This window comes from Peromyscus eremicus, chromosome 4 (assembly GCF_949786415.1).
Source record: "Peromyscus eremicus chromosome 4, PerEre_H2_v1, whole genome shotgun sequence".
In the NCBI taxonomy this organism is placed as follows: Eukaryota; Metazoa; Chordata; class Mammalia; order Rodentia; family Cricetidae; genus Peromyscus; species Peromyscus eremicus.
In genome coordinates, this window is record NC_081419.1 from 49,299,030 (window position 1) to 49,319,772 (window position 20,743).

Below are 20,743 nucleotides of genomic sequence, written 5' to 3' on the forward strand. Positions count from 1 at the left end.
TTCTTTGGGGAGATTGGTGGTAAGATAAATACCACAGGAAGGGAACAGGTAAGAAAGAGTATAGGCTGTCCAAGCTGTGGACACTTGTGCAGCCCCTTCTTGCTCCCCCACAGCTCCAGCCTGCTCACTGGCTGTCAAAAATGGTGAAAGAAAGCCAAGCGGTGGTGGCGCACGCCTTTAATGCCAGCATTCAGGAGGCAGAGCCAGGCAGATCTCTGTGAGTTCGAGGCCAGCCTGGTCTACAGAGTGAGATCCAGAACAGGCACCAAAACTACACAGAAACCCTGTCTCAAAAAACCAAATAATAATAATAATAATAATAATAATAATAATAATAATAATAATGAAAAAAGAAAAGAAAATGGTGAAAGGAACCACTTACCATGATGATTTAGGGGTCAAGCTTGATGCCTCAGGAAGAGGTGACTGGCCTTGAAGTATCACCCTGGTAAGAGTGCAAGATGAAGGGGGAACATGTAAACAGACTTCTCAAGCTTACAGAGTCCCCAGAGGACAAGCAGTTGGATCTGTTAGAACCGGAGGACTTTGATCCAAACCAGGAAAGGCAGCACCATTATAATGGAGCAGCAAATGAGGATGATGCCCAGCATGTCTGAGGGGTGGGTCTGTGTCCAGCCAGAGTAACTCAGTGCTGGCACTTTATATGCAGAAGTGAATGTGTGGAGGGTAGAATCACATGTCCACCACTTGCTACTGTTTTTGTTGTAATATTCAACTATAATGGTGCTTTTAAAGTTATGTGAACGATAAGCACAGATACACAAGCTCGGCCATGGTGGGAGAGCACAGAAAGACAAGAGCTGCAGAAAGAAAGAGATGATGAGTGCAATTCAGCAATGATTTGCATTTCGCTTCAGCCAAAGAAAATCCAGATATGTTTTTCTGGGTTCCAGTTTTCTCAGTGACAGCTGCATTCATGAATGACCAAATTAACTATTGTAGAGCTTTCTAAAAATACACAAAGCACTCCACCCTATGCTATCAGCAAGTCATGAAATATCAGCAAGAAAAGGCCAGACCCCAAAGAAAATGCATCAAGGGTAAAAAGACAGTTTTTCCTTTCCTTCCCCCCCCCCCCCCAACAAAACAAAACAAAAACCCTAAGCGCCAAATTGCGACCCAGCACAAAACACATTTGGTATTGTACTTCTATGCTGTCAATCAGAAAGCTGGGGCGATTACTGAGTTTTTCTTTAAGCACCTAAGATCAGGAGTGACAAACGAAGTCTATGTTGGAGATGCAGTCGCCTCACTAAAGGGGTTTACAAGGAATGAATGATGGCGTGTGGTATACAGTTAAGGAAATTTTAGTGTGCTGGGAATTTTGGACACGCAGGCATAGCTAGTTAACAGAGAATGTTAATTTTTACTAGGGACGTCAACCTGGATTATCTTGGGCAATCCAATAGGAATGCAAGCATTTCATATTTTATTCCCTATATGGGAAAAAAAAAAAAATGGAAGCAAGGAGGAGGGAAACCGCAATTATCACAAAACCAGCCAGGGTCCCCGCTGGCCACACTAGGGCCTCTGAGAAGGAGAAATTTAACCTTAACTTTGGTGGGAAAACCGGCATCTTTCACCACTAATTACAATTCGAAAGCGTAAGTGTTTATACAACCAAATGCTTAAGTCAACCTCATCCACAACGTCCCAAGGGCGGCTGAGGCAAAGCCGCAGGGCGTACCTTTGGAGGGTCCCACTGGACACAACACCCCTCCGAACACGTGGCCAGAGCCTCGCGGGGCCAAAGTAGGGCGTCCCGCCACCAGGGCGGAAAGGGATTGCTCCCTAGATGCAGGGCACACGGAAAAGACGCCACCAGGAGGCGGCCGCACAGCGGCCCCAAAGGCCTCCCATGCTCGTGCAGCCGGAAGACGACCCGACCCACCGCGCAGCCCTACGGCGCAGCCTATCAGGGCTGGGAGAGGAGGGCTGAAGGCAGGGTGGGGCGGGGCCGGACCAGCCCTCGCTCTGCCTGATGGGAATTGTAGTTTTCGAAAAAGAAATCAGTAGGGGCGGGGGGAGGGGAGGCCATGGGAACTACATTTCCGGGAGAGGGAGTGTCTACGGCGGGCCGCGAGGTGCAGCGGCAATCCCGAGAGTTGAAGGAAAGGCCATGCGGGGGCCGTTGGGTCTCTTCCTTTGCACCCAACCCGAGTGGTGCTAAGTCTTGCTCTCTGTCCCCGAGTGCCCAGTGCGGGGCTCCAGCGTCCGCCTTCCCTTGAGGCTCGCAGGTGGCGGCTGCCACCCCTCGCGGAAGTGAGGGGCGCGCCCCTTCACGGCCCTGCGGACGGACCCCCAGCCTCCATGGGCCGGACCCCGAAGACCAATGTGTGCCGCCGGCTGAGTCGCCGGGCTCTAGGCTTCTTCGCACGCGACGCCGGCGTGGTGCAGAGGACGAACCTGGGCATCCTGCGGGCGCTGGTGTGCCAGGTGACGCCCGCTGTAGTCGGGGTGCCTGAGGTCCATCCTCCTCCTCCCAGCGTGCAGTTTTTTACACGCTCGGATTTCCTTTGAGGGTTATAAGTGGGGAGGGGCATCCGTGTCCCGTAACTAGGATGTTAGTAAATAGGTGCTTATAGGTCCGCATCATGGCTTTAGTTTTTAAAAGCTTTTGCCTTCCTGCAAACGGTCGATCTAAAAGTTGGGCGTCCAATTAAACCAACACGTGTAGGCAGAGGGAGGAAGAATAAAAAAGCAATGTACTTGAAAGTAGATGTAAACTACCCACTTAAAAATGGTTCCATAGCAGGTAGCTGAGTTTTTTCCTAAACTGAAATTCTTTGTATCTTTCAGGAGAGTACTAAATTTAAGAATGTTTGGACAACTCATTCCAAGTCACCTATAGCCTATGAGAGAGGAAGAATATATTTTGACAATTATCGGTGCTGTGTTAGCAGGTAAATCTTGGTGATGTTTTTTTTTTTTTTTTTTGCTGTAATTCACCTGACTGTAGTTTTTATAGAACCACGTGCCTTCTTTAGTGCTTAGTGAAATAGGAAGATGGAAAAATGAATCCATAATAAAACTAGGAGGAAAATGCATGCGATTTTAAAACCTCGTTAAATCTAAAGTTGTAGGTTTCATCTTCGTAAATACTTATTTCACACAAAATTATAGCATAGGCAAAATAATACATTGCTCAGCACAATTTGCTGTTTTATAACATTAAAAGATCAGAGTCAAGAAACAGGTTATGAAGTAATTAGATGCTGCTTGAGAGACGGGTGGGTATTCATATTTTGTTTTAGAAGTGCTTACTTTTTTTCCCCCAAGAGAAAGTATTCAAACAAAAGCATAGGATTTATAGATGCATAATATTTAACAGCCTCATCCACAGCCATTCAAGGTCAGGCTACAGGGAAAGCCACAGTGAGTTGATGCTTCCATGACAGTTACCTAGACTAAGAATTATCGATTTGCCTCTCTTTTCTTTCATTTCTTTTATTTTTTTTAACTTTTGAGACAGGGTTTCTCTGTGTAGCCCTGACTGTCCTGGAACTCGACCTGTAGAACAGGCTGGTCTCAAGTTCAGAGATCCCTCTGCCTCTGTCTCCCAAGTGGTGGGATTAAAGGGGTATGTCACCACTGCCTGGCCCTTTATCGTGATGGTAAATCTTTTGAAGCATATTCTAAACACATCCTTCACTTTGCATCTCTAAAAAAAAATATGGGCATTTCCGTTCTGTGTCTACTGAGGCAATAGGTCAGTCTTCAATGCCATTCCTTGGGAGCCATCCACCTTATTGTTGAGACAGGGTCTTATTTCACTGGACCAGGAAACTAGGTTTCCAGTAGATGGTCTGGCCAGCAAGCCCTGTGAATTTGCCTGTCTCCACCTCCCCAGCTCTGGGATTACAAATGGCAGAAACCATGAGAGGTGGGGATTTAACGCAGGTCCCCTTGCTTGCATGGTGAGCATTTTACCAACTGAGCTATCTCGGAGGTGATAACATCTAAGTTGTTTTCTTATTGGATTAGAAACTAGAAGTCAGAGAGACTAGTGATTTTGGAGGTTTGCCTTGACTCTAGTCCAGTGGTTCTCAACCTTCCTAATGTTGTGACCCTTATGCTGTGGTGACCCCAACCATAAAATTGTTTTGTTGTTACTCCATAACTGTAATTTTGCTACTGTTATGAATCGTAACATAAATATCTGATGTGCAGGGTATCTGATATGTAACATCGAAGGGGTCGTGACCCACTGTTGAGAATCACTACTCTTATAGTTATCCTTTTTGGTTCTTTGGCAAATCAGCTAACCTACAATTTAGCCTTTAGTGCTAATGAATTACCCATGACCCTCTATTTGGCTTCCAATGATTTACAGAGTGCACATATGCTTGAACTCCTCCACATCTGTTGCAAATAAAGTCAGTTTTATTGGAAAGAACTATGGGCTATCTGTTTTGGAACTGCTTCTCTGCCCAGGCAGTCTTCAAGCCAACTCTGTGGGGCTGGTCACCGGAGTTGATGGAGTGACTCCCTTAGTGGAAGAAGCAGAACAGGTCAGGTGGGTGGAACACTCAGCTTAGGGAAGTAAGGTAAAGCCAGTCTGGACCTTACAAAGAAAGAGAAGTAATGTCAGAGTCCTGTTATTCTACACTGTAGTGTACCCAAGTAGAGCCTCCCTGGGGCCTGGGCAGAAGAGGTCCTAACTTTCAGCTTCACTAACATAGGACTCAGCCTCAGCAACACATGACTGGGGCTGGATGAAAATGGTGTCACTCTGCCCGTTCTTGGGAGAGTGCCTTCTGAGTCAAAGCAGCAGGGGGAAGGATCCTAGAAGTCTCGGCCATAAAAGTTTTGAGCTATGAATGATACCATCTTCCTGAGCTGGAAGAAGAAGGAAATGTGCTTGGTGCAGACATTGTGGCCTCCCACTATCCTTACTGAATTCCAGAAGGTTCTCTTGAATAACTGCTTCTTTGTGTGCTTTTATAAGAACAACCAGAGGCTTAAGTGGTTGGCCCTTTAATCATTTCCTTCAGATTTTTTTGAAAACGGTGTCTGTTTTAAGGCTCTGATTCTAGCGTTGGAAATCCGGACATTCTCTTCTATGTTTGTGATACTCATCACCATGCCTTGTAGTATTAACACTGACCCTTAGGTATTGTTTAGTACCCAGCTCATCAGTTTCCCAAGTCAGGCGGTTGTTTTGATTTTTAAAAGTTCAAAGTAAATGCCCTTGATTAGTGTCGGGTGTTCTTCACCATGCTGTTAAGGAGTGTTGCACCCACAGGCAGAATCACAGGAGATTGCTTTTGCTCCTGTGACGTTCTGTTGGATTTAAACCTTCGAGTCACTGAGAGAATATCAGAGGCAAATAAAATGTCATTCTAAAGATTGTTTCTTTTCACAGTAGTTGAACTTTAAAGTTCTTCAGTTAAGAGAACATCTATGACCACATCTCAGTAGTTCTCAGAGAAGTAGAGACTAGCTGAGGGAGGTGGCAGGCTGTAGCCCCAGCCCAGGGAAGCTGAGGCGAGAAGGATTGCTTCAGGACAGTCTGGGCATGGTAGCAAGACTGTTTCAAAAGTAAGCACCAAGGATACAATGTTCACTTTTTCGGTAGGGAGGGGGTGGATGTAGTCCTGGACAGTCTGGGGCCTGGCAAGCACCTTAAATGTTACCGAAGTCTAGCCTTGAAGTTGCTGGAAGATACAATGTTCAGTGATAATGGGGTAAGCCACATGTAATACTTCTGAAAGAAATAAAATATACATAGAAAGTGTTTGCTTTTGTATCCACAAATGCTTATTCAAACTAGTGTGTCTTAGAATTACTATTGATGAAACAGCATGATCAAAGAAACTTGGGGAGGAAAGGCTTTATTTGGCTTATGCTTCCACAATACTACTGTTCATTCCTGAAGAAAGTCAGGACAGTAATTCAAACAGGACAGGAACCTGAAGGCTGGAGCTGATGCAGAGGAGTGCTGCTTACTGGCTTGCTCCCTCTGGCTTGCTCAGCCTGCTTTCTCATAGAACCCAGGACCACCATGGGTACCACCCACAGTGTCAGTATGTAAGAAAATACTCTACAGGCTTACCTACAGCCTGATCTGATCTTACAGACATTTTCTTTCTTTTTTAAAATTATTTATATTTTATGTATGAGTGCTCTGCATGCCAGAAGAGGGCACCAGATCCTGTTACAGATGGTTGTGAGCCACCATGTGGTTGCTAGGAATTGAACTCAGAACCTCTGGAAGAGCAGCCATTGTCCTTAACCACTAAGCCATCTCTCTAGCCCACAGACATTTTCTTGAGGTTCCCTCCTCTCTGATGACTCTACCTTGTGTGAAGTTGACATAAAACTAGCCAACACATAATGGGAACTTTTTAATCTGTACATTATCATTTTTAAGTATCAAAGCAATAGAATGAACTCAGTGGATTCAACAGACATTTACAGTAAATGTTTAAGGATAAAAGAATTCAGTATAATGCTATATTGTAAAACAATGTCTAAGTAGCTCCATTTACATAAGGAACATCTGGAAGAGGAACCGAAATGTGTGTGTTTTAGGTGGTTTTATTGTAGTACAAACTATCTAATTTTAGTTATGTGTTTACATGTGCACGTGCATGCGTGTATGTGAAGGTACTTGCAGAAACCAGATGCATAGGATCCCCTGGAGCTGGAATTATAGTTGTAAGCTGCCTGATGTGGGTGCTGGGAACCAAATGAATCCTCTGGAAGAACAGCAAGTGATCTTAACTCCTGTGCCATCTCTCCAGACCCTATTATAAACTATTTTAATCTTGACTTTTTTTTTTCTTTACATTTTTTTCCTGTGTTTGTGTATTTTGAATTTGTGATAAAAAAAAAAAAAGCAGAACAGTTAAGGAAAACAAGTTGTTATTTGGGGCTACAGACGTGAAAGAAATGTCTCAAATCTGAACAAAGACCACCTCAGTTTAAAATTAATAATGCTTATTTTCTTTTTTTCTTAGTGTTGCATCAGAGCCAAGAAAAATTTATGAAATGCCAAAATGTTCCAAGGCAGAAAAAATTGAGGATGCTTTATTATGGGAATGCCCAGTGGTGAGATTTCTTTCTAGAGCATTGTTTTTTTTAAAGCTCCCCCAGCTCTTAAATGTTTTGTTTATTTATTTACTTCATTTTTTAAAATCTTATACATGAGTACTGTGTTCACATCATTTCTACCCCACCCTCTCTCCATTTCAGTTCCTTCCATGTTCCCTTATACACACACTCCCTTACAACGTCATGACACACACACACACACACACAGACAGACACACACACACACACACACACACACACACACACACACACACCCCTGCTGAGCCCATCTCCTGTTGCTCAGATGTGTATGTGTTTAGGGCTGACCCCTTCAGATTGGATAACCTGTCAGGAGGCTAATCTCTGACAAAGACTGATTCTCCCTCTCGGCAGCCATTAACTGCCTGTAGCTCTTCATTTAGGGATGGGGCCTCATGAGATTTCCCTATCCACGTTCGAATGTCAGCTGGTGGTGGTGGTGTGCAGGCCTTCTATAGGCAGCAGTATTGTTGAGATTTCCTGGGTGCAACTCCCTGCCATAGATAGAAAACACAACCTCGTAGCAGATGTGCCGGTCATCTGGCTTTGCAACGTTTCTGACCCTCTTCCATGATGTTCTTTAAAGCATTTTTGTTTAGAAGGACTAGTCATTGTTAGTGTATTTTTTAAAAGATAAAACTTAAAAATCTCTGTGACTCCCAAATCTTTAGAATAACCAAGAAGAGAATGTGTTTTTTTCCAGTATCAATACAAAGTTTTCTTAAAAAATTATTATTACAGGCTGGAAAGATAGCCCAGCAGGTAATGGTGCTTCCTGCCAAGTCTGCTGAACTGAATTCAGTCACCAGGACTCACACAGAGAAAGGGAGAACCAAGTTCCAAAACTTGTCTACTGATCTCCCACATGCACACACACGCACACACACACACACAAATGTAATATTTTTTTTAAAATCAGCAGTTGGAATTCACTTATTTGTTTTGAACAGGCTCATGTATGAGCCCAGGCTAGCTTAAGACATGATGTAGCTGAGGATGAGTTTGAACCTTGGACTCCACCCACCCCTGAGTGCTGGGATTATAGGTATGCACCACTGTGTTCAGTTCATTATGAAAAAAAAGTCTAAATTAGAGATAATTTATAAATCTTAAAAAGTTAGAAACTGATTAAAAGTTTTATAACAATGTAAGGTAGTTTAAGTCATTCTTGTGAGCAACTGTTATGTAGATCTTTGAAAGTAAGTTCTTATAAATTCTATCTATGAATGTAGTTAGGTAATAATAGGATAAATGAAAGCTACAGGAGTATAAGTTATCCCATTAGGCCAGCAGTGCCCTGGGTGTGCACTTTTCAGGACACTGTTCCATGGGATGTGAGCATTCAGATTACCAGGGAAGCTAGGAGGAAGCGGTCTGGGGGGGAAAAAATGGAACATGGAAAGTTCCAAAGATTAAACAAGGAAATTTGTCAAATTCCTCCTCCGTCTTTAATACTACCGCCTCTAATAATGCTCGCATGCACAGTGAATGTCAGACCATCTTGCCAAACGCTTTAATCACAGCCCTTTTTTAAGGACAGTTCTTCCATTTTGAGTTTTCCATAGCATCATTTCTAGGAAATCCTCTTAGGACACACTGCAGCAAATTAATCATGTCTGTGAGTCTGGTTGGTTGCTTTTTAAGAGAACTCCCAGTCTGTGACCAAAAGTACTATCTAAGCCATGGGCAGTAATATTCTGAATGTAATGTTCAATTTTTTCCAGGCTGTTGTTTTTCCATAAAGCTGTAATTTTGTTAAACTGTCATTGCCCCTGTAATTAACTCGCTTTTCATAGAGGTCTCCTTTTTAAAAATTAGAAAGTTGGAAGCCTGTTTTCTTCCTCTGTAATTGAAAGCTGAGAAGAATTGTGTCTTAAACAATTTAAAGCCTTTTAATCTATTTTCTTGAGGGGGATTAGAGAGATGATGGGTTTCTTAATTGAGAAAGTTTGAATACACCAATTCAAACACCCAAACTATAGAGCAGTCCTGGAAAAATAAAGTTAGCCTAATTCTTAGTCTCATTCCATAAACATTTCAGTGATTTTGTTTTTATTTGTGGTGACATAAGATTTTCTATGAAGAACTCAAAGGAACACTGTATTGTTAATATATGGATGCAAAACTACTTTTAAATTAGTACTCTCTTATTTTGTTTGTGAGATAATGTATGAAATGCCATTTTTGGCTTAAGAAAATAGTTCAAATCCATACTATGTACGTGTTCCAAATGTCTCTACAGGACTAAGTAGGGTAGTAGATATTTGAAAACTTGAAGGTCTACATGAGATGCTACATAAGGCGTTGTAGTGTAAATGCATTCGTATTGTTGCCCGAATACAACATTACAACGTCAGCGTGGATGTAGGCCGACCAGTTCACAGTCTGCGCTACACACGGGCTGCCTAAGAAACAGCAAAAATAAATCACACAAAGCAAACGGCTGTTTCCCTGGAATTTGAGAGGCTGTGGCCTCTTCTTTTCTGTTTGTGTTTTACCCAAGCAAATGCCACATTAATTTCAGCTTCTCGATTCATCCCTTTCCTGAGGGAAAATGACCACGTTTGCTCCTCTTCCCTTCTGCCTCAGACCTGTACGTTGTCAACACAGTGACCCCCTAAGAGCTCAGTGGTCACTGCTTTCACAGCAGCAGCATTGCTAATGCTCCTGTTGCTGTTGCTTAAGTCTGGGGGATACTTGTAAGTGATGCTGAGTGAATGCTTTATGTTCATCTGGGTATGTGGATGAATACACTCATCTAACAAGTTCAAAGACTAACGAGACGGCTCAGTGGCTGTAAAGGCGCTTGCTTCCCAGGGATGTAAGCCTGACAACCTGAGTTTGAGACTCAGAACCCACAGGAAGGCAGAAGGACAGACAGCTGATGATGGTGGTCCACACCTTTAATCCCGGCACTCAGGAGGCAGAGGCAAGTGGATCCCTGAGTCTGAGGCCATTGTGGTCTACAGAGCAGGTTCCAGGACAGCTTGAGCGACACAGAGAAACCTTGTCTCAGAGAAACAAGGGAAAGGAGAAACCGATCCACCTGGTAGTCCTCTGACTACACTGTGGCTTGTGCACCCATATGCACACAATAATGATGATAAGTTTTAAAAGCATTAAAAAATAAGTAATGGTTAAAGTGACAACCCACAGTCTAGTCTTCCCTTGCCTTCTTCCTGTGTGCAGTTAGTAACTCTCTGGTTGACTTATTTGAACTGGTAACTAGCCATTTTCTTTGGACACAGTACTGCAGATTGTTCATAGCCAAGCAGTTTGTTTTTATACCTCTTTTTCTTTTTCCAGGGAGAAATACTTCCTAACCCATCGGATTATAAGTCCTCACTCATAGCACTGACTGCTCACAATTGGCTGCTTCGTATATCAGCAACTACAGGGGAAGTCCTGGAGAAAATATACCTTGCTTCCTATTGCAAGTTCAGGTATCCAGTGTGAGGCTGTTAGAGTTGTTTTGAGACCTGTGGCCCAGGAAATCTTAGGCCCCTCTTCAGTCCTGCCCTCTGTCCCAGTTTTTCCCCCGTGTACTTTAGGATCCCCGACTCTGAACTAACTCTTATTTTAGGATCCCCGACTCTGAACTAACTCTTATTTTAGGATCCCCGACTCTGAACTAACTCTTATTTTAGGATCCCCGACTCTGAACTAACTCTTATTTTAGGATCCCCGACTCTGAACTAACTCTTTTTGTTCCTTTGCTTTGTTCTGTTTGAAGATCTGAGGCTAGTGAACTACACTATTTGCTTTGTGTTCCTAATTAAGTAATTATCCTATACACAGTAGTCAGAGGTAGATGACTGATGAGTTCTCCATTCTAGTATAATCCAAGAAATGCAATTTTAACGACTAGTTTATAATTAGATGTAAATTTTATAATGACTGTGAGTATGGAATTTATAAAAGTAATATCTTTAATATTTTTTATACCTCCCATTTAAAATTGGAAATGGCACACGCCTTTAATCCCAGCACTAGGGAGGCAGAGCCAGGCAGATCTCTGTGAGTTCGAGGCCAGCCTGGGCTACCAAGTGAGTTCCAGGAAAGGCGCAAAGCTACACAGAGAAACCCTGTCTCGAAAAACCGAAGAAAGAAAGAAAGAAAGAAAGAAAGAAAGAAAGAAAGAAAGAAAGAAAGAAAGAAAGAAAGAGAGAGAAAGTTTTTAACTGGCATGGCAGCAGATGCTCTTAATCTCCCAATACTTAGAAGGCTGAGCCAGGAAGATCAGGCTTTCAAAGTTATCCACAGTGACATATCAAGTTCAAGAACTGCCTGGATCACATGAGGCTTTTCTCAAAAAAAAAAATTTTTTTTTTAATTAGAAGAGAATTATTTAAGAAAATAATACAGAGAAACCCTTTATTGAAAAAAAAAAAAAACCAAAATTTATGTTTTAAGTAGAGGTTGTATCAATATAAGGATCTAGAGGAAATTATTAAAGCTATTTGTTTTTAAAATAGATTACCTTGCTTTTATAATTTAAGTTATATTTAAAAAACAAAAACAAAAACATGAAATACCAAGCCAACATGGTAATTTATGCCTGCCATCTCAGCAGGAGAGATGCCCAGCTACTGCAGGCAGGTAGGACAACAGGTTCAAGGTCAGCCTGGGCTACCTAAAGAGTCCTAGGCCAGATTTTATCACCCCCAAAAAAATGTAAAATAAAAATAGGTAGGTAGGTAAATAAAGTCTAATGTTTTGATTTTACATGTAAGGGGACTGATTCAATCACTAAGTTCCTCTGTGTTCTTTCCAAAGGTACTTGAGCTGGGACACTCCTCAAGAGGTCATTGCGGTCAAGTCAGCTCAGAACAAAGGCTCAGCAGTGGCCCGGCAGGTCTGCAGCCCTTGTTAAAGCTCCCACAGGGCCTTCAGGATTGAAGAGTGCTGTTACATTGGAAGATAATTTTCCTCCCAAAGCAGACCATTCAAATGGGTGTCTCTCTGTTTTATTTCTGGTTTTTTTTTGAGGGCACTGGGAATTGAACCTAGAGCCTCATGCATGCTGGTCAAGGGCTCTAGTGCTGAACTACATCCCTCAGCTGTTGTCTTTAAAGAATCACCTAGAACTGGTCAGGCATGGTGGTGCAAGCCCTTAATCTCAGCAGAGGCAGAGGATCTCTTGAGTTCCAGGCCAGTCAGGGCTACAGGGTGAGACCCTGTTCTTTCCCCCACCCCCCAAAAAGCATCACCCAGAATTTACTAGACCTTTATAAAGCCTAGATCTATCAGGAAACTTATTTCTGTTGGTAACTGATAAGGAAATACTTAGAAAATATTTATTGAGCATTTTTATGAAGTACAGTTTTGTTTTTTTTCTCATAGAGGTTTTCTGTTCTTATCTCAAGACAGGATATATAAAAAACAACTCCAATAAGAATTATTTTCTGTTTGCTTTTGGCAAGATCTGTATTTGAATTCCTCCTTGTATTTAATGTAAAAACATAGCCTCCTAAAAAAATTTCTGTAACCTTAACTGTCAGGTAATTTACTTAGAATTCTAGGGTGCCTTTTTGTGTGGGGTGTTTTGTTTTGTTGTTGTTGTTGTTTTTGAGAGAGTCTGACTGTGCAGCTTAGTCTGTCTTCAAACAGATCCTCCTGCCTCAGCCTGCCAAGTGCTGGGATTGCCAGTGTGTGCTACCGTACCTGACTTAGAACCTTTTAACAAATTAAATAGTTCCTCTGCTTTCACCTTATTTAAATAACCACATCAGGTGTTCCCTTATCAACTCCAGCGCATTCCTTCATACTCTGTTTTTCATTCCTCTCTTTCCTGCCTTCTCTGGCTTTGTGTACCCCACTGAACCAAATAAGCTATTGATTAACTTTTTAAATTCATCTAAAAGCTTTTCATGGGCGGTGGTGGCGCACACCTTTGATCCCAGCACTTGGGAGGCAGAGGCAGGTGGATCTCAGTGAGTTCGAGGTCAGCCTGGTCTACAGAGTGAGATCCAGGAAAGGCGCAAAGCTACACAGAGAAACACTGTCTCGGAAAAAAAGAGAAAAAAAAAAAAAAGAAAAGAAAAAAAATTTTTTTTATTACACTAATTTATTTCTGTGTGTAATGTAATATTTATGTATATTTCCATGTCACAGCATACAGGTAGAGGAGTACAGAGGACAGCCTGCAGGGGTCAGTTCTCTTCTGCCTTTGAGTTCCAGGGATCAAACACCTCACCACTGAGCATTTAACCAGATCTAAACTCACTTTTTTTTTGTTTGTTTGTTTGTTTGTTTGTTTCTCTGTGTAGTTTTGGTGCCTGTCCTGGATCTTACTCTGTAGACCAGGCTGGCCTTGAACTCTCAGAGATTCACCTGGCTCCGCCTCCCAGTGCTGGGTTTAAAGGTGTATGCCACCACCGCCCGGCTCTAAACTTACTTTTAATGATGGTTATTTATAAATATTTCCTATATCTTGCCCAGTCATATTAATAGCATAACTACATACCTTTCATTGGGGTCTCCTTGGCCTTTGAGGTGGCTGGCCTGAGAGAGGGTTACTGTCTATCATTGCTGCTTTTCATACTCATTGTGTAGCTCTCTGCTCTGGTAAAGGAAAATTTATAAAAGTTAAATACTGTAACAAAGTAACACAGCATTTCATGAGAATTCTAGAAGCACCTGGTCTAATATGCCTCTGAGAAGTTTGTTTTTTTTTAAAGATTTATTTATTTATTATGTATACAGTGAGTGTTCTGTCTGCAGGCCAGAAGAGGGAGCCAGATCTCATTGTAGATGGTTGTGAGCCACCATGTGGTTGCTGGGAATTGAACTCAGGACCTCTGGAAGAGCAGCCAGTGCTCTTAACCTCTGAGCCATCTCTCCAGCCCCTACCTCTGAGAATTTAAACACCAGAAGAACCAGGACTTCAGTCTAACTCTGCACAATATTGTGGATTGAGGTTTTTATTTATCACCTGATAATATTATTAAAAGTCTCGTAAGCATTTCTGCATTTGAGACCATGTTCCCACAATATATAAATACACCTGCCTTTAGGTTTGGGGAACAAAGATCTTAGTAAAAGTGTGTTTCTTTGAAAGGGATGTTTCTCTGGGCTTTAAACATCACACTCCGCTTCTGTGTTTGTTTGTGCTTTAACTTTTATTTCCCGTGGCTTTGATTGATAGTCTTGGTGCTCAAACCCTATTTCTGCTCAAGCAGAAGTCGCTGTGATGGGCCGACAGCTGTGCTGTCCCTAAATTGAAGATACTCCCTTGAATTCTGTACTAGAGAAGTAAATAGATTATTTTGCATATCGTAATGGAAATAATTGTTGGGAACTTGTTTTTCAAGATAAAGGAGCTCTCTTCTCCAAGTTGATAGATCATTCAAGCCTTTATTGATGTGTTGTTTGTCTTTAGTACAGTCATACTAATACAGGTACTTTCAGTGATACAACCATAGTAACACCATGCTCTTGGTTAGGCTCATTGTTAGAACTCCAATTTACAACACACATCCACAAGATCGTAATGGTAAGAAATGCTTATGTTATGTTTCCTTTTGTAGAGTTTTATGTTTATGTACTTGCATGTGTGAGGAGCTGGAGGATTAGTGAACATTTTAAGTGTTTGCTTTATTGGTCAAATAACTTTTCATTCTAAATAGATGGATAGTCTCAACTCATGAAAATTTTAGTATACTTGAAATTATACAAGGACAGAGGGATATTTTGAACTTGTGAAGATAATCGTCTTCTGAAGTACTTTGGAGAGCTCCCTATAATTTTATTCTTTTCTTCTAGGCAGGCACTCAGCAACCTGTTTTGATGTACCTTGCAGTATTCCGGGTTCTGCCCTTTTCCCTTGTGGGGATTCTGGAGATCAACAAAAAGGTAAGAAAACTAACATCTTCCTTCTTTTTTTTTTAATGCAGGATCTCACTATGTAGCCCTAGATAACCTGGAACTCACTATGTAGACCAGGCTAGCTTTGAGCTCAGAGATCCACCAGCTTTTGCCTCCCAAGTGCTGGAATTAAAGGTATGCAGCACCACACTGCAATTACTTAAGTGCAATATTTTATTGACAATTAAGTGTAATATCTTCATTTATTTATTAGATGTTTTGAATGGGAATGTTCTATCTATAAAATGTTTACTGATCTGTCTTTTTGCATATCAAAATGTAAACATTTGACTTGGGAAGAAGCCTAAACTTCCTGAGTGTTTTTATGCCTCTCAGATGGTTAGTGTTATTAGTGTTGGAAACCTGTGGTCATTTACAAACTGCTATTTTATAAAATTATGAAATGTCTAAAGAATTTTTTTCAAAGGGAGTAATATGTCAAAGCTTATTAAAATGATCATGAAGCTTCAACAAAATGTCTCATTTTAATTACAAGGTAAAGGTCTAAAACTTGCTTTATAGTATATAAACAAGACTTATAATGGAATACATGAATCTTCTAACTCACGCAGTTTGGGTTTTTATTGTGTTCCCATTTGTCATGATTTGTGGAATACATGGGAAGAAAGAAGAGCCAAACTTCAACTGAGTAAGAGTCTACTTTCTTTTTAAAAGTTTTCACTTTGTGGAAAGTTATCTTGGGAGTTCTACTAGTGTTTAAACACTGAAAATATTGTAGGAGTCAAGATCTTGAGAATCTATTAGTATTCACTAGCAATCAATATAAATCTATTTAAACATTTCCTATTATGTTAGCTTATACTAAATTGCATAAGCTAAAGAGTAATATTAGTTATCACGTATAGTTTATTTTGCGCTAGTCACTTTTAAGTATTTTAAGACTTTGTGACAGTGTATTTCTATTAGAAGTTGAGCGGTTATTTACTAATTTAAAAGTATTTGAATTACCCAAGTACTTCTTTTCAAAGTGTGGAACCAGGAGGAGGGAACTGAAAAGCTAAGAGCTATCCAACTCAAAGCAAACCATAATTATCTTTCTAAGAAAATGACAAAAGCCCAGCTTGTCACTTCATTGTTTTCCTTGTGCTTGTGGATTAAGTAATTGTATGTGTATTCATTCTGTGGCAGGAACACACAAAAAGACTAGCAAAGTCAAAGTTGTTCCTGCTTATTTTTAATGTATTCCGTGTAATCACTTGAGGGATTTGGTCTTGACTATTGTAACTGCACATCTTTCTCTTATTATAGGTATTAAAATTATACAGGGGTGAGGCTCTTGAGCAGTCGTACTTAAGCTACTTATTACCATGGTACATCTGCACTGAATAGTCTTCCTTGAGTAAAAGTCAAAACGGATTTTCAGTTCCTCTATACTGCTTTTAGTACTGTAAATATTTGCCTACCTTGCTTTTTGTTGAATATAAACAAGGCACAGAATTGTGTCCTTCCTCAGAGCTGTAGAGAAAGTCATCCTAAAATTCAGGAATAGAATTTTTAGGGAACAATAAGCCAAAACTTACTCTCGATAAATGTCTGTAGGGGTTTGATCTTTATGGTTTTGCTTTTTAAGCAGTTGAGAAATCAACCCTTGGTAGAAATTAAACATCATAATGATGATAAACATCTGGAGTTGGGAACTAGGGAGATGACTTGGTAGGTAAGAGTACTTGCTATGTAATCATAAGAGCGTGAGTTTGGATGCCCAGCATGGCCATGTGTAGCTGCAACCCTAACACTGCACAGGAGAGCTTTCCCAGGCCTTGCTGGGCAGCTAGCCTAACTGTCACAGTGGAAAGCTCTGGATTCAGTGAGAGAGAGCCTGTCTGAAGGGGATAAAGTGGGGAGTTATAGAACAGGACACCCAGTGTCATGCTCTTGTACTGCATACAGGAGCATGGGTTTATGTCCCTGCACACACACATGCACTGTACCCACAGCACGCAAACGCACATGGATCCACACACATGCACTGTACCCACAGCACACAAACGCACATGGATCCACACACATGCCACTGTACCCGCAGCACACAAACACACATGGATCCACACGCATGCACTGTACCTGCAGCACACAAACGCACATGGATCCACACACATGCACTGTACCCACAGCACACAAACACACATGAATCCACACGCATGCACTGTACCCGCAGCACACAAACGCACATGGATCCACAGCTGGCCATTTCTCTTGTAATTACTTTCTAAGGTCCAATCATTTTGCCTTTAAGCAGCTATAAATATTTGTCTTTATGAAGAACATCTTAGTGTAAATACTGAGTCTCTATTGGATATACCTGATAAATACTACTTTAGAATTACATGGCCTTACTTTTTATCACTGTTCCACGGAAAGTCCAATTTTTAATTACTTGGTATTGACAAAGCTGTACAGCAGATGGATGCTGACACATCATTCTGGGCCCTGTGTGCAGCATCCCTTTTGCTGCTCCGGCTTGAGGATCGAGTGGCTGCTGCTTGTCTCTAATAAGACTCTAGCTTCAAGCTGCTACATTTTAATTGAGCTTTAATGTGAGGCAGCCACAATGACCTGAATATAAAGCAGGAAATGCAAACATTTTGAAGACTCAAAGGATTGGCCTTTTGGTCTTTCCTTAGGTGACATCTGCCTTTCCCCTTAGGTTTTCGCGAATGTCACAGATGCTACGTTGTCACATGGGATACTGATTGTGATGTACAGCTCGGGACTGATCAGACTGTATAGCTTCCAAGCCATCATCGAACAGGTAGAGAAAACTACAGTTGGACATTTCACACTCAGTATGAGGTGTGGACTGAAGTTTTTTGTCATTGTTTGTTTTGTGGTTATTGTTATCGTTTTTGACAAGTCAGGCACTCATACAGTTTTAAATTATAACAGTTATTATAAAAATGTGAAAAGATACATAATCTTTGCAAGAGGGATGGGGAGAGTAAACAGAAAGGCCCTTGAATGAAGACATTTCTCTGTCTTGTGCATGTAAATTTTGTTTTCCTTAAACAGGCTCTAAAGCCACTGTTTTCGCTTTGTTTTGTTTTTAGTTCATGCAACAGAAACTTGACTTGGGGTGTGCATGCAGTCAGGGCGGGACTCCGGGGACGGTGGGAGAGGCTCCTCTTGGCATCCCCTGTAATGTTAAGATCACAGGTATGGCTGCGTACGGAATCTTTCCAACTCAAGAAAGTAAGTGCTCATATGACTCGTCCTGCTCTGAAAGCACACTCTTTTCTCTCTGACTGTATCCTGACTCCTTTGACTTCCATACAGCATGTGTATCCTTTACTGTTGAGTAAATGTCAGCACAATTCTGTCCACTGTGCCCTGGAATGAAGGCCTGAGGATACTGAGCCTTTTGTACTTTTTACCTTTCTGATCCTTGATTTCCTTGTCTGGAAAATGGTAGTTCTGGCGATTCATACTACCCTAGCTTCCTTATAACTTAAGGTTTTTTAATTTTGTTAAGTCTACCCATTTCTAAGGATCGTGTTTTCCAAGGAAATATTAATGCTATGCCCACTAAAGATAGACAGATCCCAGACCTAGGGAGAATAAAAAAGAAAGTTTTACATGATTCTATGAAGACAGTTTAAAAAAAAATTCTGTATTTAACTCACTCACTGAGCCAAGTATGGTATATCCCTAGAATCCCAGCACCTGGGAGGCAGAGGCAGGAGGGTCAGAAGTTCAAGGTCATCCTTGGCTATATAGTGAGTTTGAGGCCAGCCTGAGCTACATCAGACTTTCTCAAAAACAAACAAGCAAACAAAAACCACCCCAACTTATTAAATTCTGCAACTTAGTAAAAAGCCATCAATTGAAGGCCAGCCTGAGCTACATGAGATCCTGTCTCAAAAAAAGAAAAAAGCTAAAATAATAATGTTCAAAAACATAGTCTTTGAAATTATTTTCTATTATAGAACAATATAATTGAATGCTTTGGGGGGGTCATCTGCCTGAGGGAATTAGCAAATTATATAGGGTGTTTGAGTGTCTGTTGCACACTGTGGAGATGGCAGCCCTCTGTCCAGACCTCTTCTCAGGCATCCAAGGACAGCCTGAGGATTATCGTCCAGTTAAAAGAGGCAGTTAGCTAGATGGCGTTATCCTAGTATTTTGTTTCTATTCTGAATTCATTAAGAGTCACTCACTATGATACAGAGAACATTTGCATCTATTTCTAACCAATAAACACTATGGTTTTTTTTAGGTGAAATTTCAAAAGTTTCTCTAATATAGCCAGGATAAAACAGGAATTTTTAAAAAATCGTCATTTACCATTGTGTCATCAACAAATAGTCAAGACACAGAAATGAAAGATGCAAGAAAGGAAAAGAATGTTCTGTTTAGTGGCAAATGGCAATTATATAAACTATGAAAAGTACCCAGTATAACCAATTCAGCTATCTATGAAGTCCAAAATAAGTGTTTTAAAAATGATTCATTTTTAAGTGAATTAGGCAGTTTTATAAAAAAGTTAGCAATACCTCCTACCTCAGAAATGCCTCCTGCATTTAATACAAACATGCTCATAAAGCTCTTTTAAGAATTTTGTATGTCTGCTGTATGTAAGTCACTGTTTGGAGCCAGCAGAGGCCAGAGGAGGGTGCTGGATCCCCTGGAACTTGAGTTGAAGATAATTATGATGAGAGTGCTGGGGACCGAACCTGAGTTTATTCTCACATGGCATTTGAATCTTTTTCATGATTTACTGACACATGCCCTTTGGCTGTTATTATATTTGGATATTAATATTTTTTCTTATTACCTGAAAAGACCTTGTTTATTTAAGATATTTCCTTTTAAAAGCTTTTAAGTACTTTAAATATCTTTGATATATCTATACCTGTTCTTTCTTTCTCCTCAAAATTGCTTGTAAGCTGCTTTTCCTTGCTTGTTTTTCTCCTGTGTACAGCTCTCAGAAGTAAGAAGAACCCTAACAAAGCACACATTTCCATTCTAACATGTAACTCTTACATGAATGATCTGAGAATAACCCCTTGAAGACAAGTGGTTTTATAAACCAGATATTTTCCAGGTAGAAGCACAAATCAGGAGGCTATAGATGAGCAGTCTGACCTATAGCCACAAAAAGAGACTGTGACCTCCCTGCAATACCTTCTCCTTACAGTGTTTAGAGTGGATCTATTATGTTATAATTAAAACAGTGATCAAAGAGGAAGAGAAAAAAACGCCAACAAAATTGTCTTTGATGTCCATCCCCAAGAGACTGATTCGATATGTCTGTAAAAATGAACTTGTTTGATGATAATACTGGTAGTGATGTCTGCTCTTTAATAAAGTCTCATTGTGGCCTAAATTGGTTGCATTCATTCAGACTGACGTTGCTTCTATACAAGAAACTAACACAGGTCAGCTTTTGTAAAATTTGCTGGTATGTATTTTTAGACTATAATATGGAAGGTCTCCTTGCCTTTGGAAGGTTTAGTAGACCTGATTACGTTCCTCGATTGTTCAGGGAGTTGACATTGTGGCTAACCCAGAGTCTTACACATAGACCCTCAGGGTGGCTGCAGTTTTTGTGATATATTTACCTCCCTCACCCCCGTGATAAGCACCTTCAGCCCTTTTTTTCCCCACATGTAGGCCATGTATTCCCACCAAAACACATGCTAGAAGGTTAACTAATAGCTTCACTTTGTTTTCTACCAGCTTTCTGTTCTCTTAGCAACAAACTTTTCTTCTGACTGCATTTTATTCCCTTGAACATAGTAATTTTTCATTAATGAGACTTCAT

General features: G+C 40.9%; 2 protein-coding genes across 2 annotated transcripts in view; one reads left to right on the forward strand and one right to left on the reverse strand.

Moving 5' to 3' along the window:
- Mettl8 (methyltransferase 8, tRNA N3-cytidine) overlaps positions 1–421 on the reverse strand; it is an 88,254-nt gene extending 87,833 nt beyond the window's left edge. The window contains exon 1 of the mRNA XM_059260667.1: positions 383–421. Within this exon, the coding sequence (XP_059116650.1) occupies positions 383–385 (3 nt within the window). The 5' untranslated portion in view covers positions 386–421. The remainder of the gene's footprint in view (positions 1–382) is intronic.
- A 1,574-nt stretch (positions 422–1,995) lies between these two features.
- Positions 1,996–20,743, forward strand: part of Dcaf17 (DDB1 and CUL4 associated factor 17) — a 29,901-nt gene continuing 11,153 nt past the window's right edge. The window contains exons 1-8 of the mRNA XM_059260668.1: positions 1,996–2,457; positions 2,821–2,924; positions 6,984–7,074; positions 10,402–10,538; positions 11,872–11,950; positions 14,860–14,949; positions 17,630–17,734; positions 18,030–18,135. Of these exons, the coding sequence (XP_059116651.1) occupies positions 2,332–2,457; positions 2,821–2,924; positions 6,984–7,074; positions 10,402–10,538; positions 11,872–11,950; positions 14,860–14,949; positions 17,630–17,734; positions 18,030–18,135 (838 nt within the window). The 5' untranslated portion in view covers positions 1,996–2,331. The remainder of the gene's footprint in view (positions 2,458–2,820; positions 2,925–6,983; positions 7,075–10,401; positions 10,539–11,871; positions 11,951–14,859; positions 14,950–17,629; positions 17,735–18,029; positions 18,136–20,743) is intronic.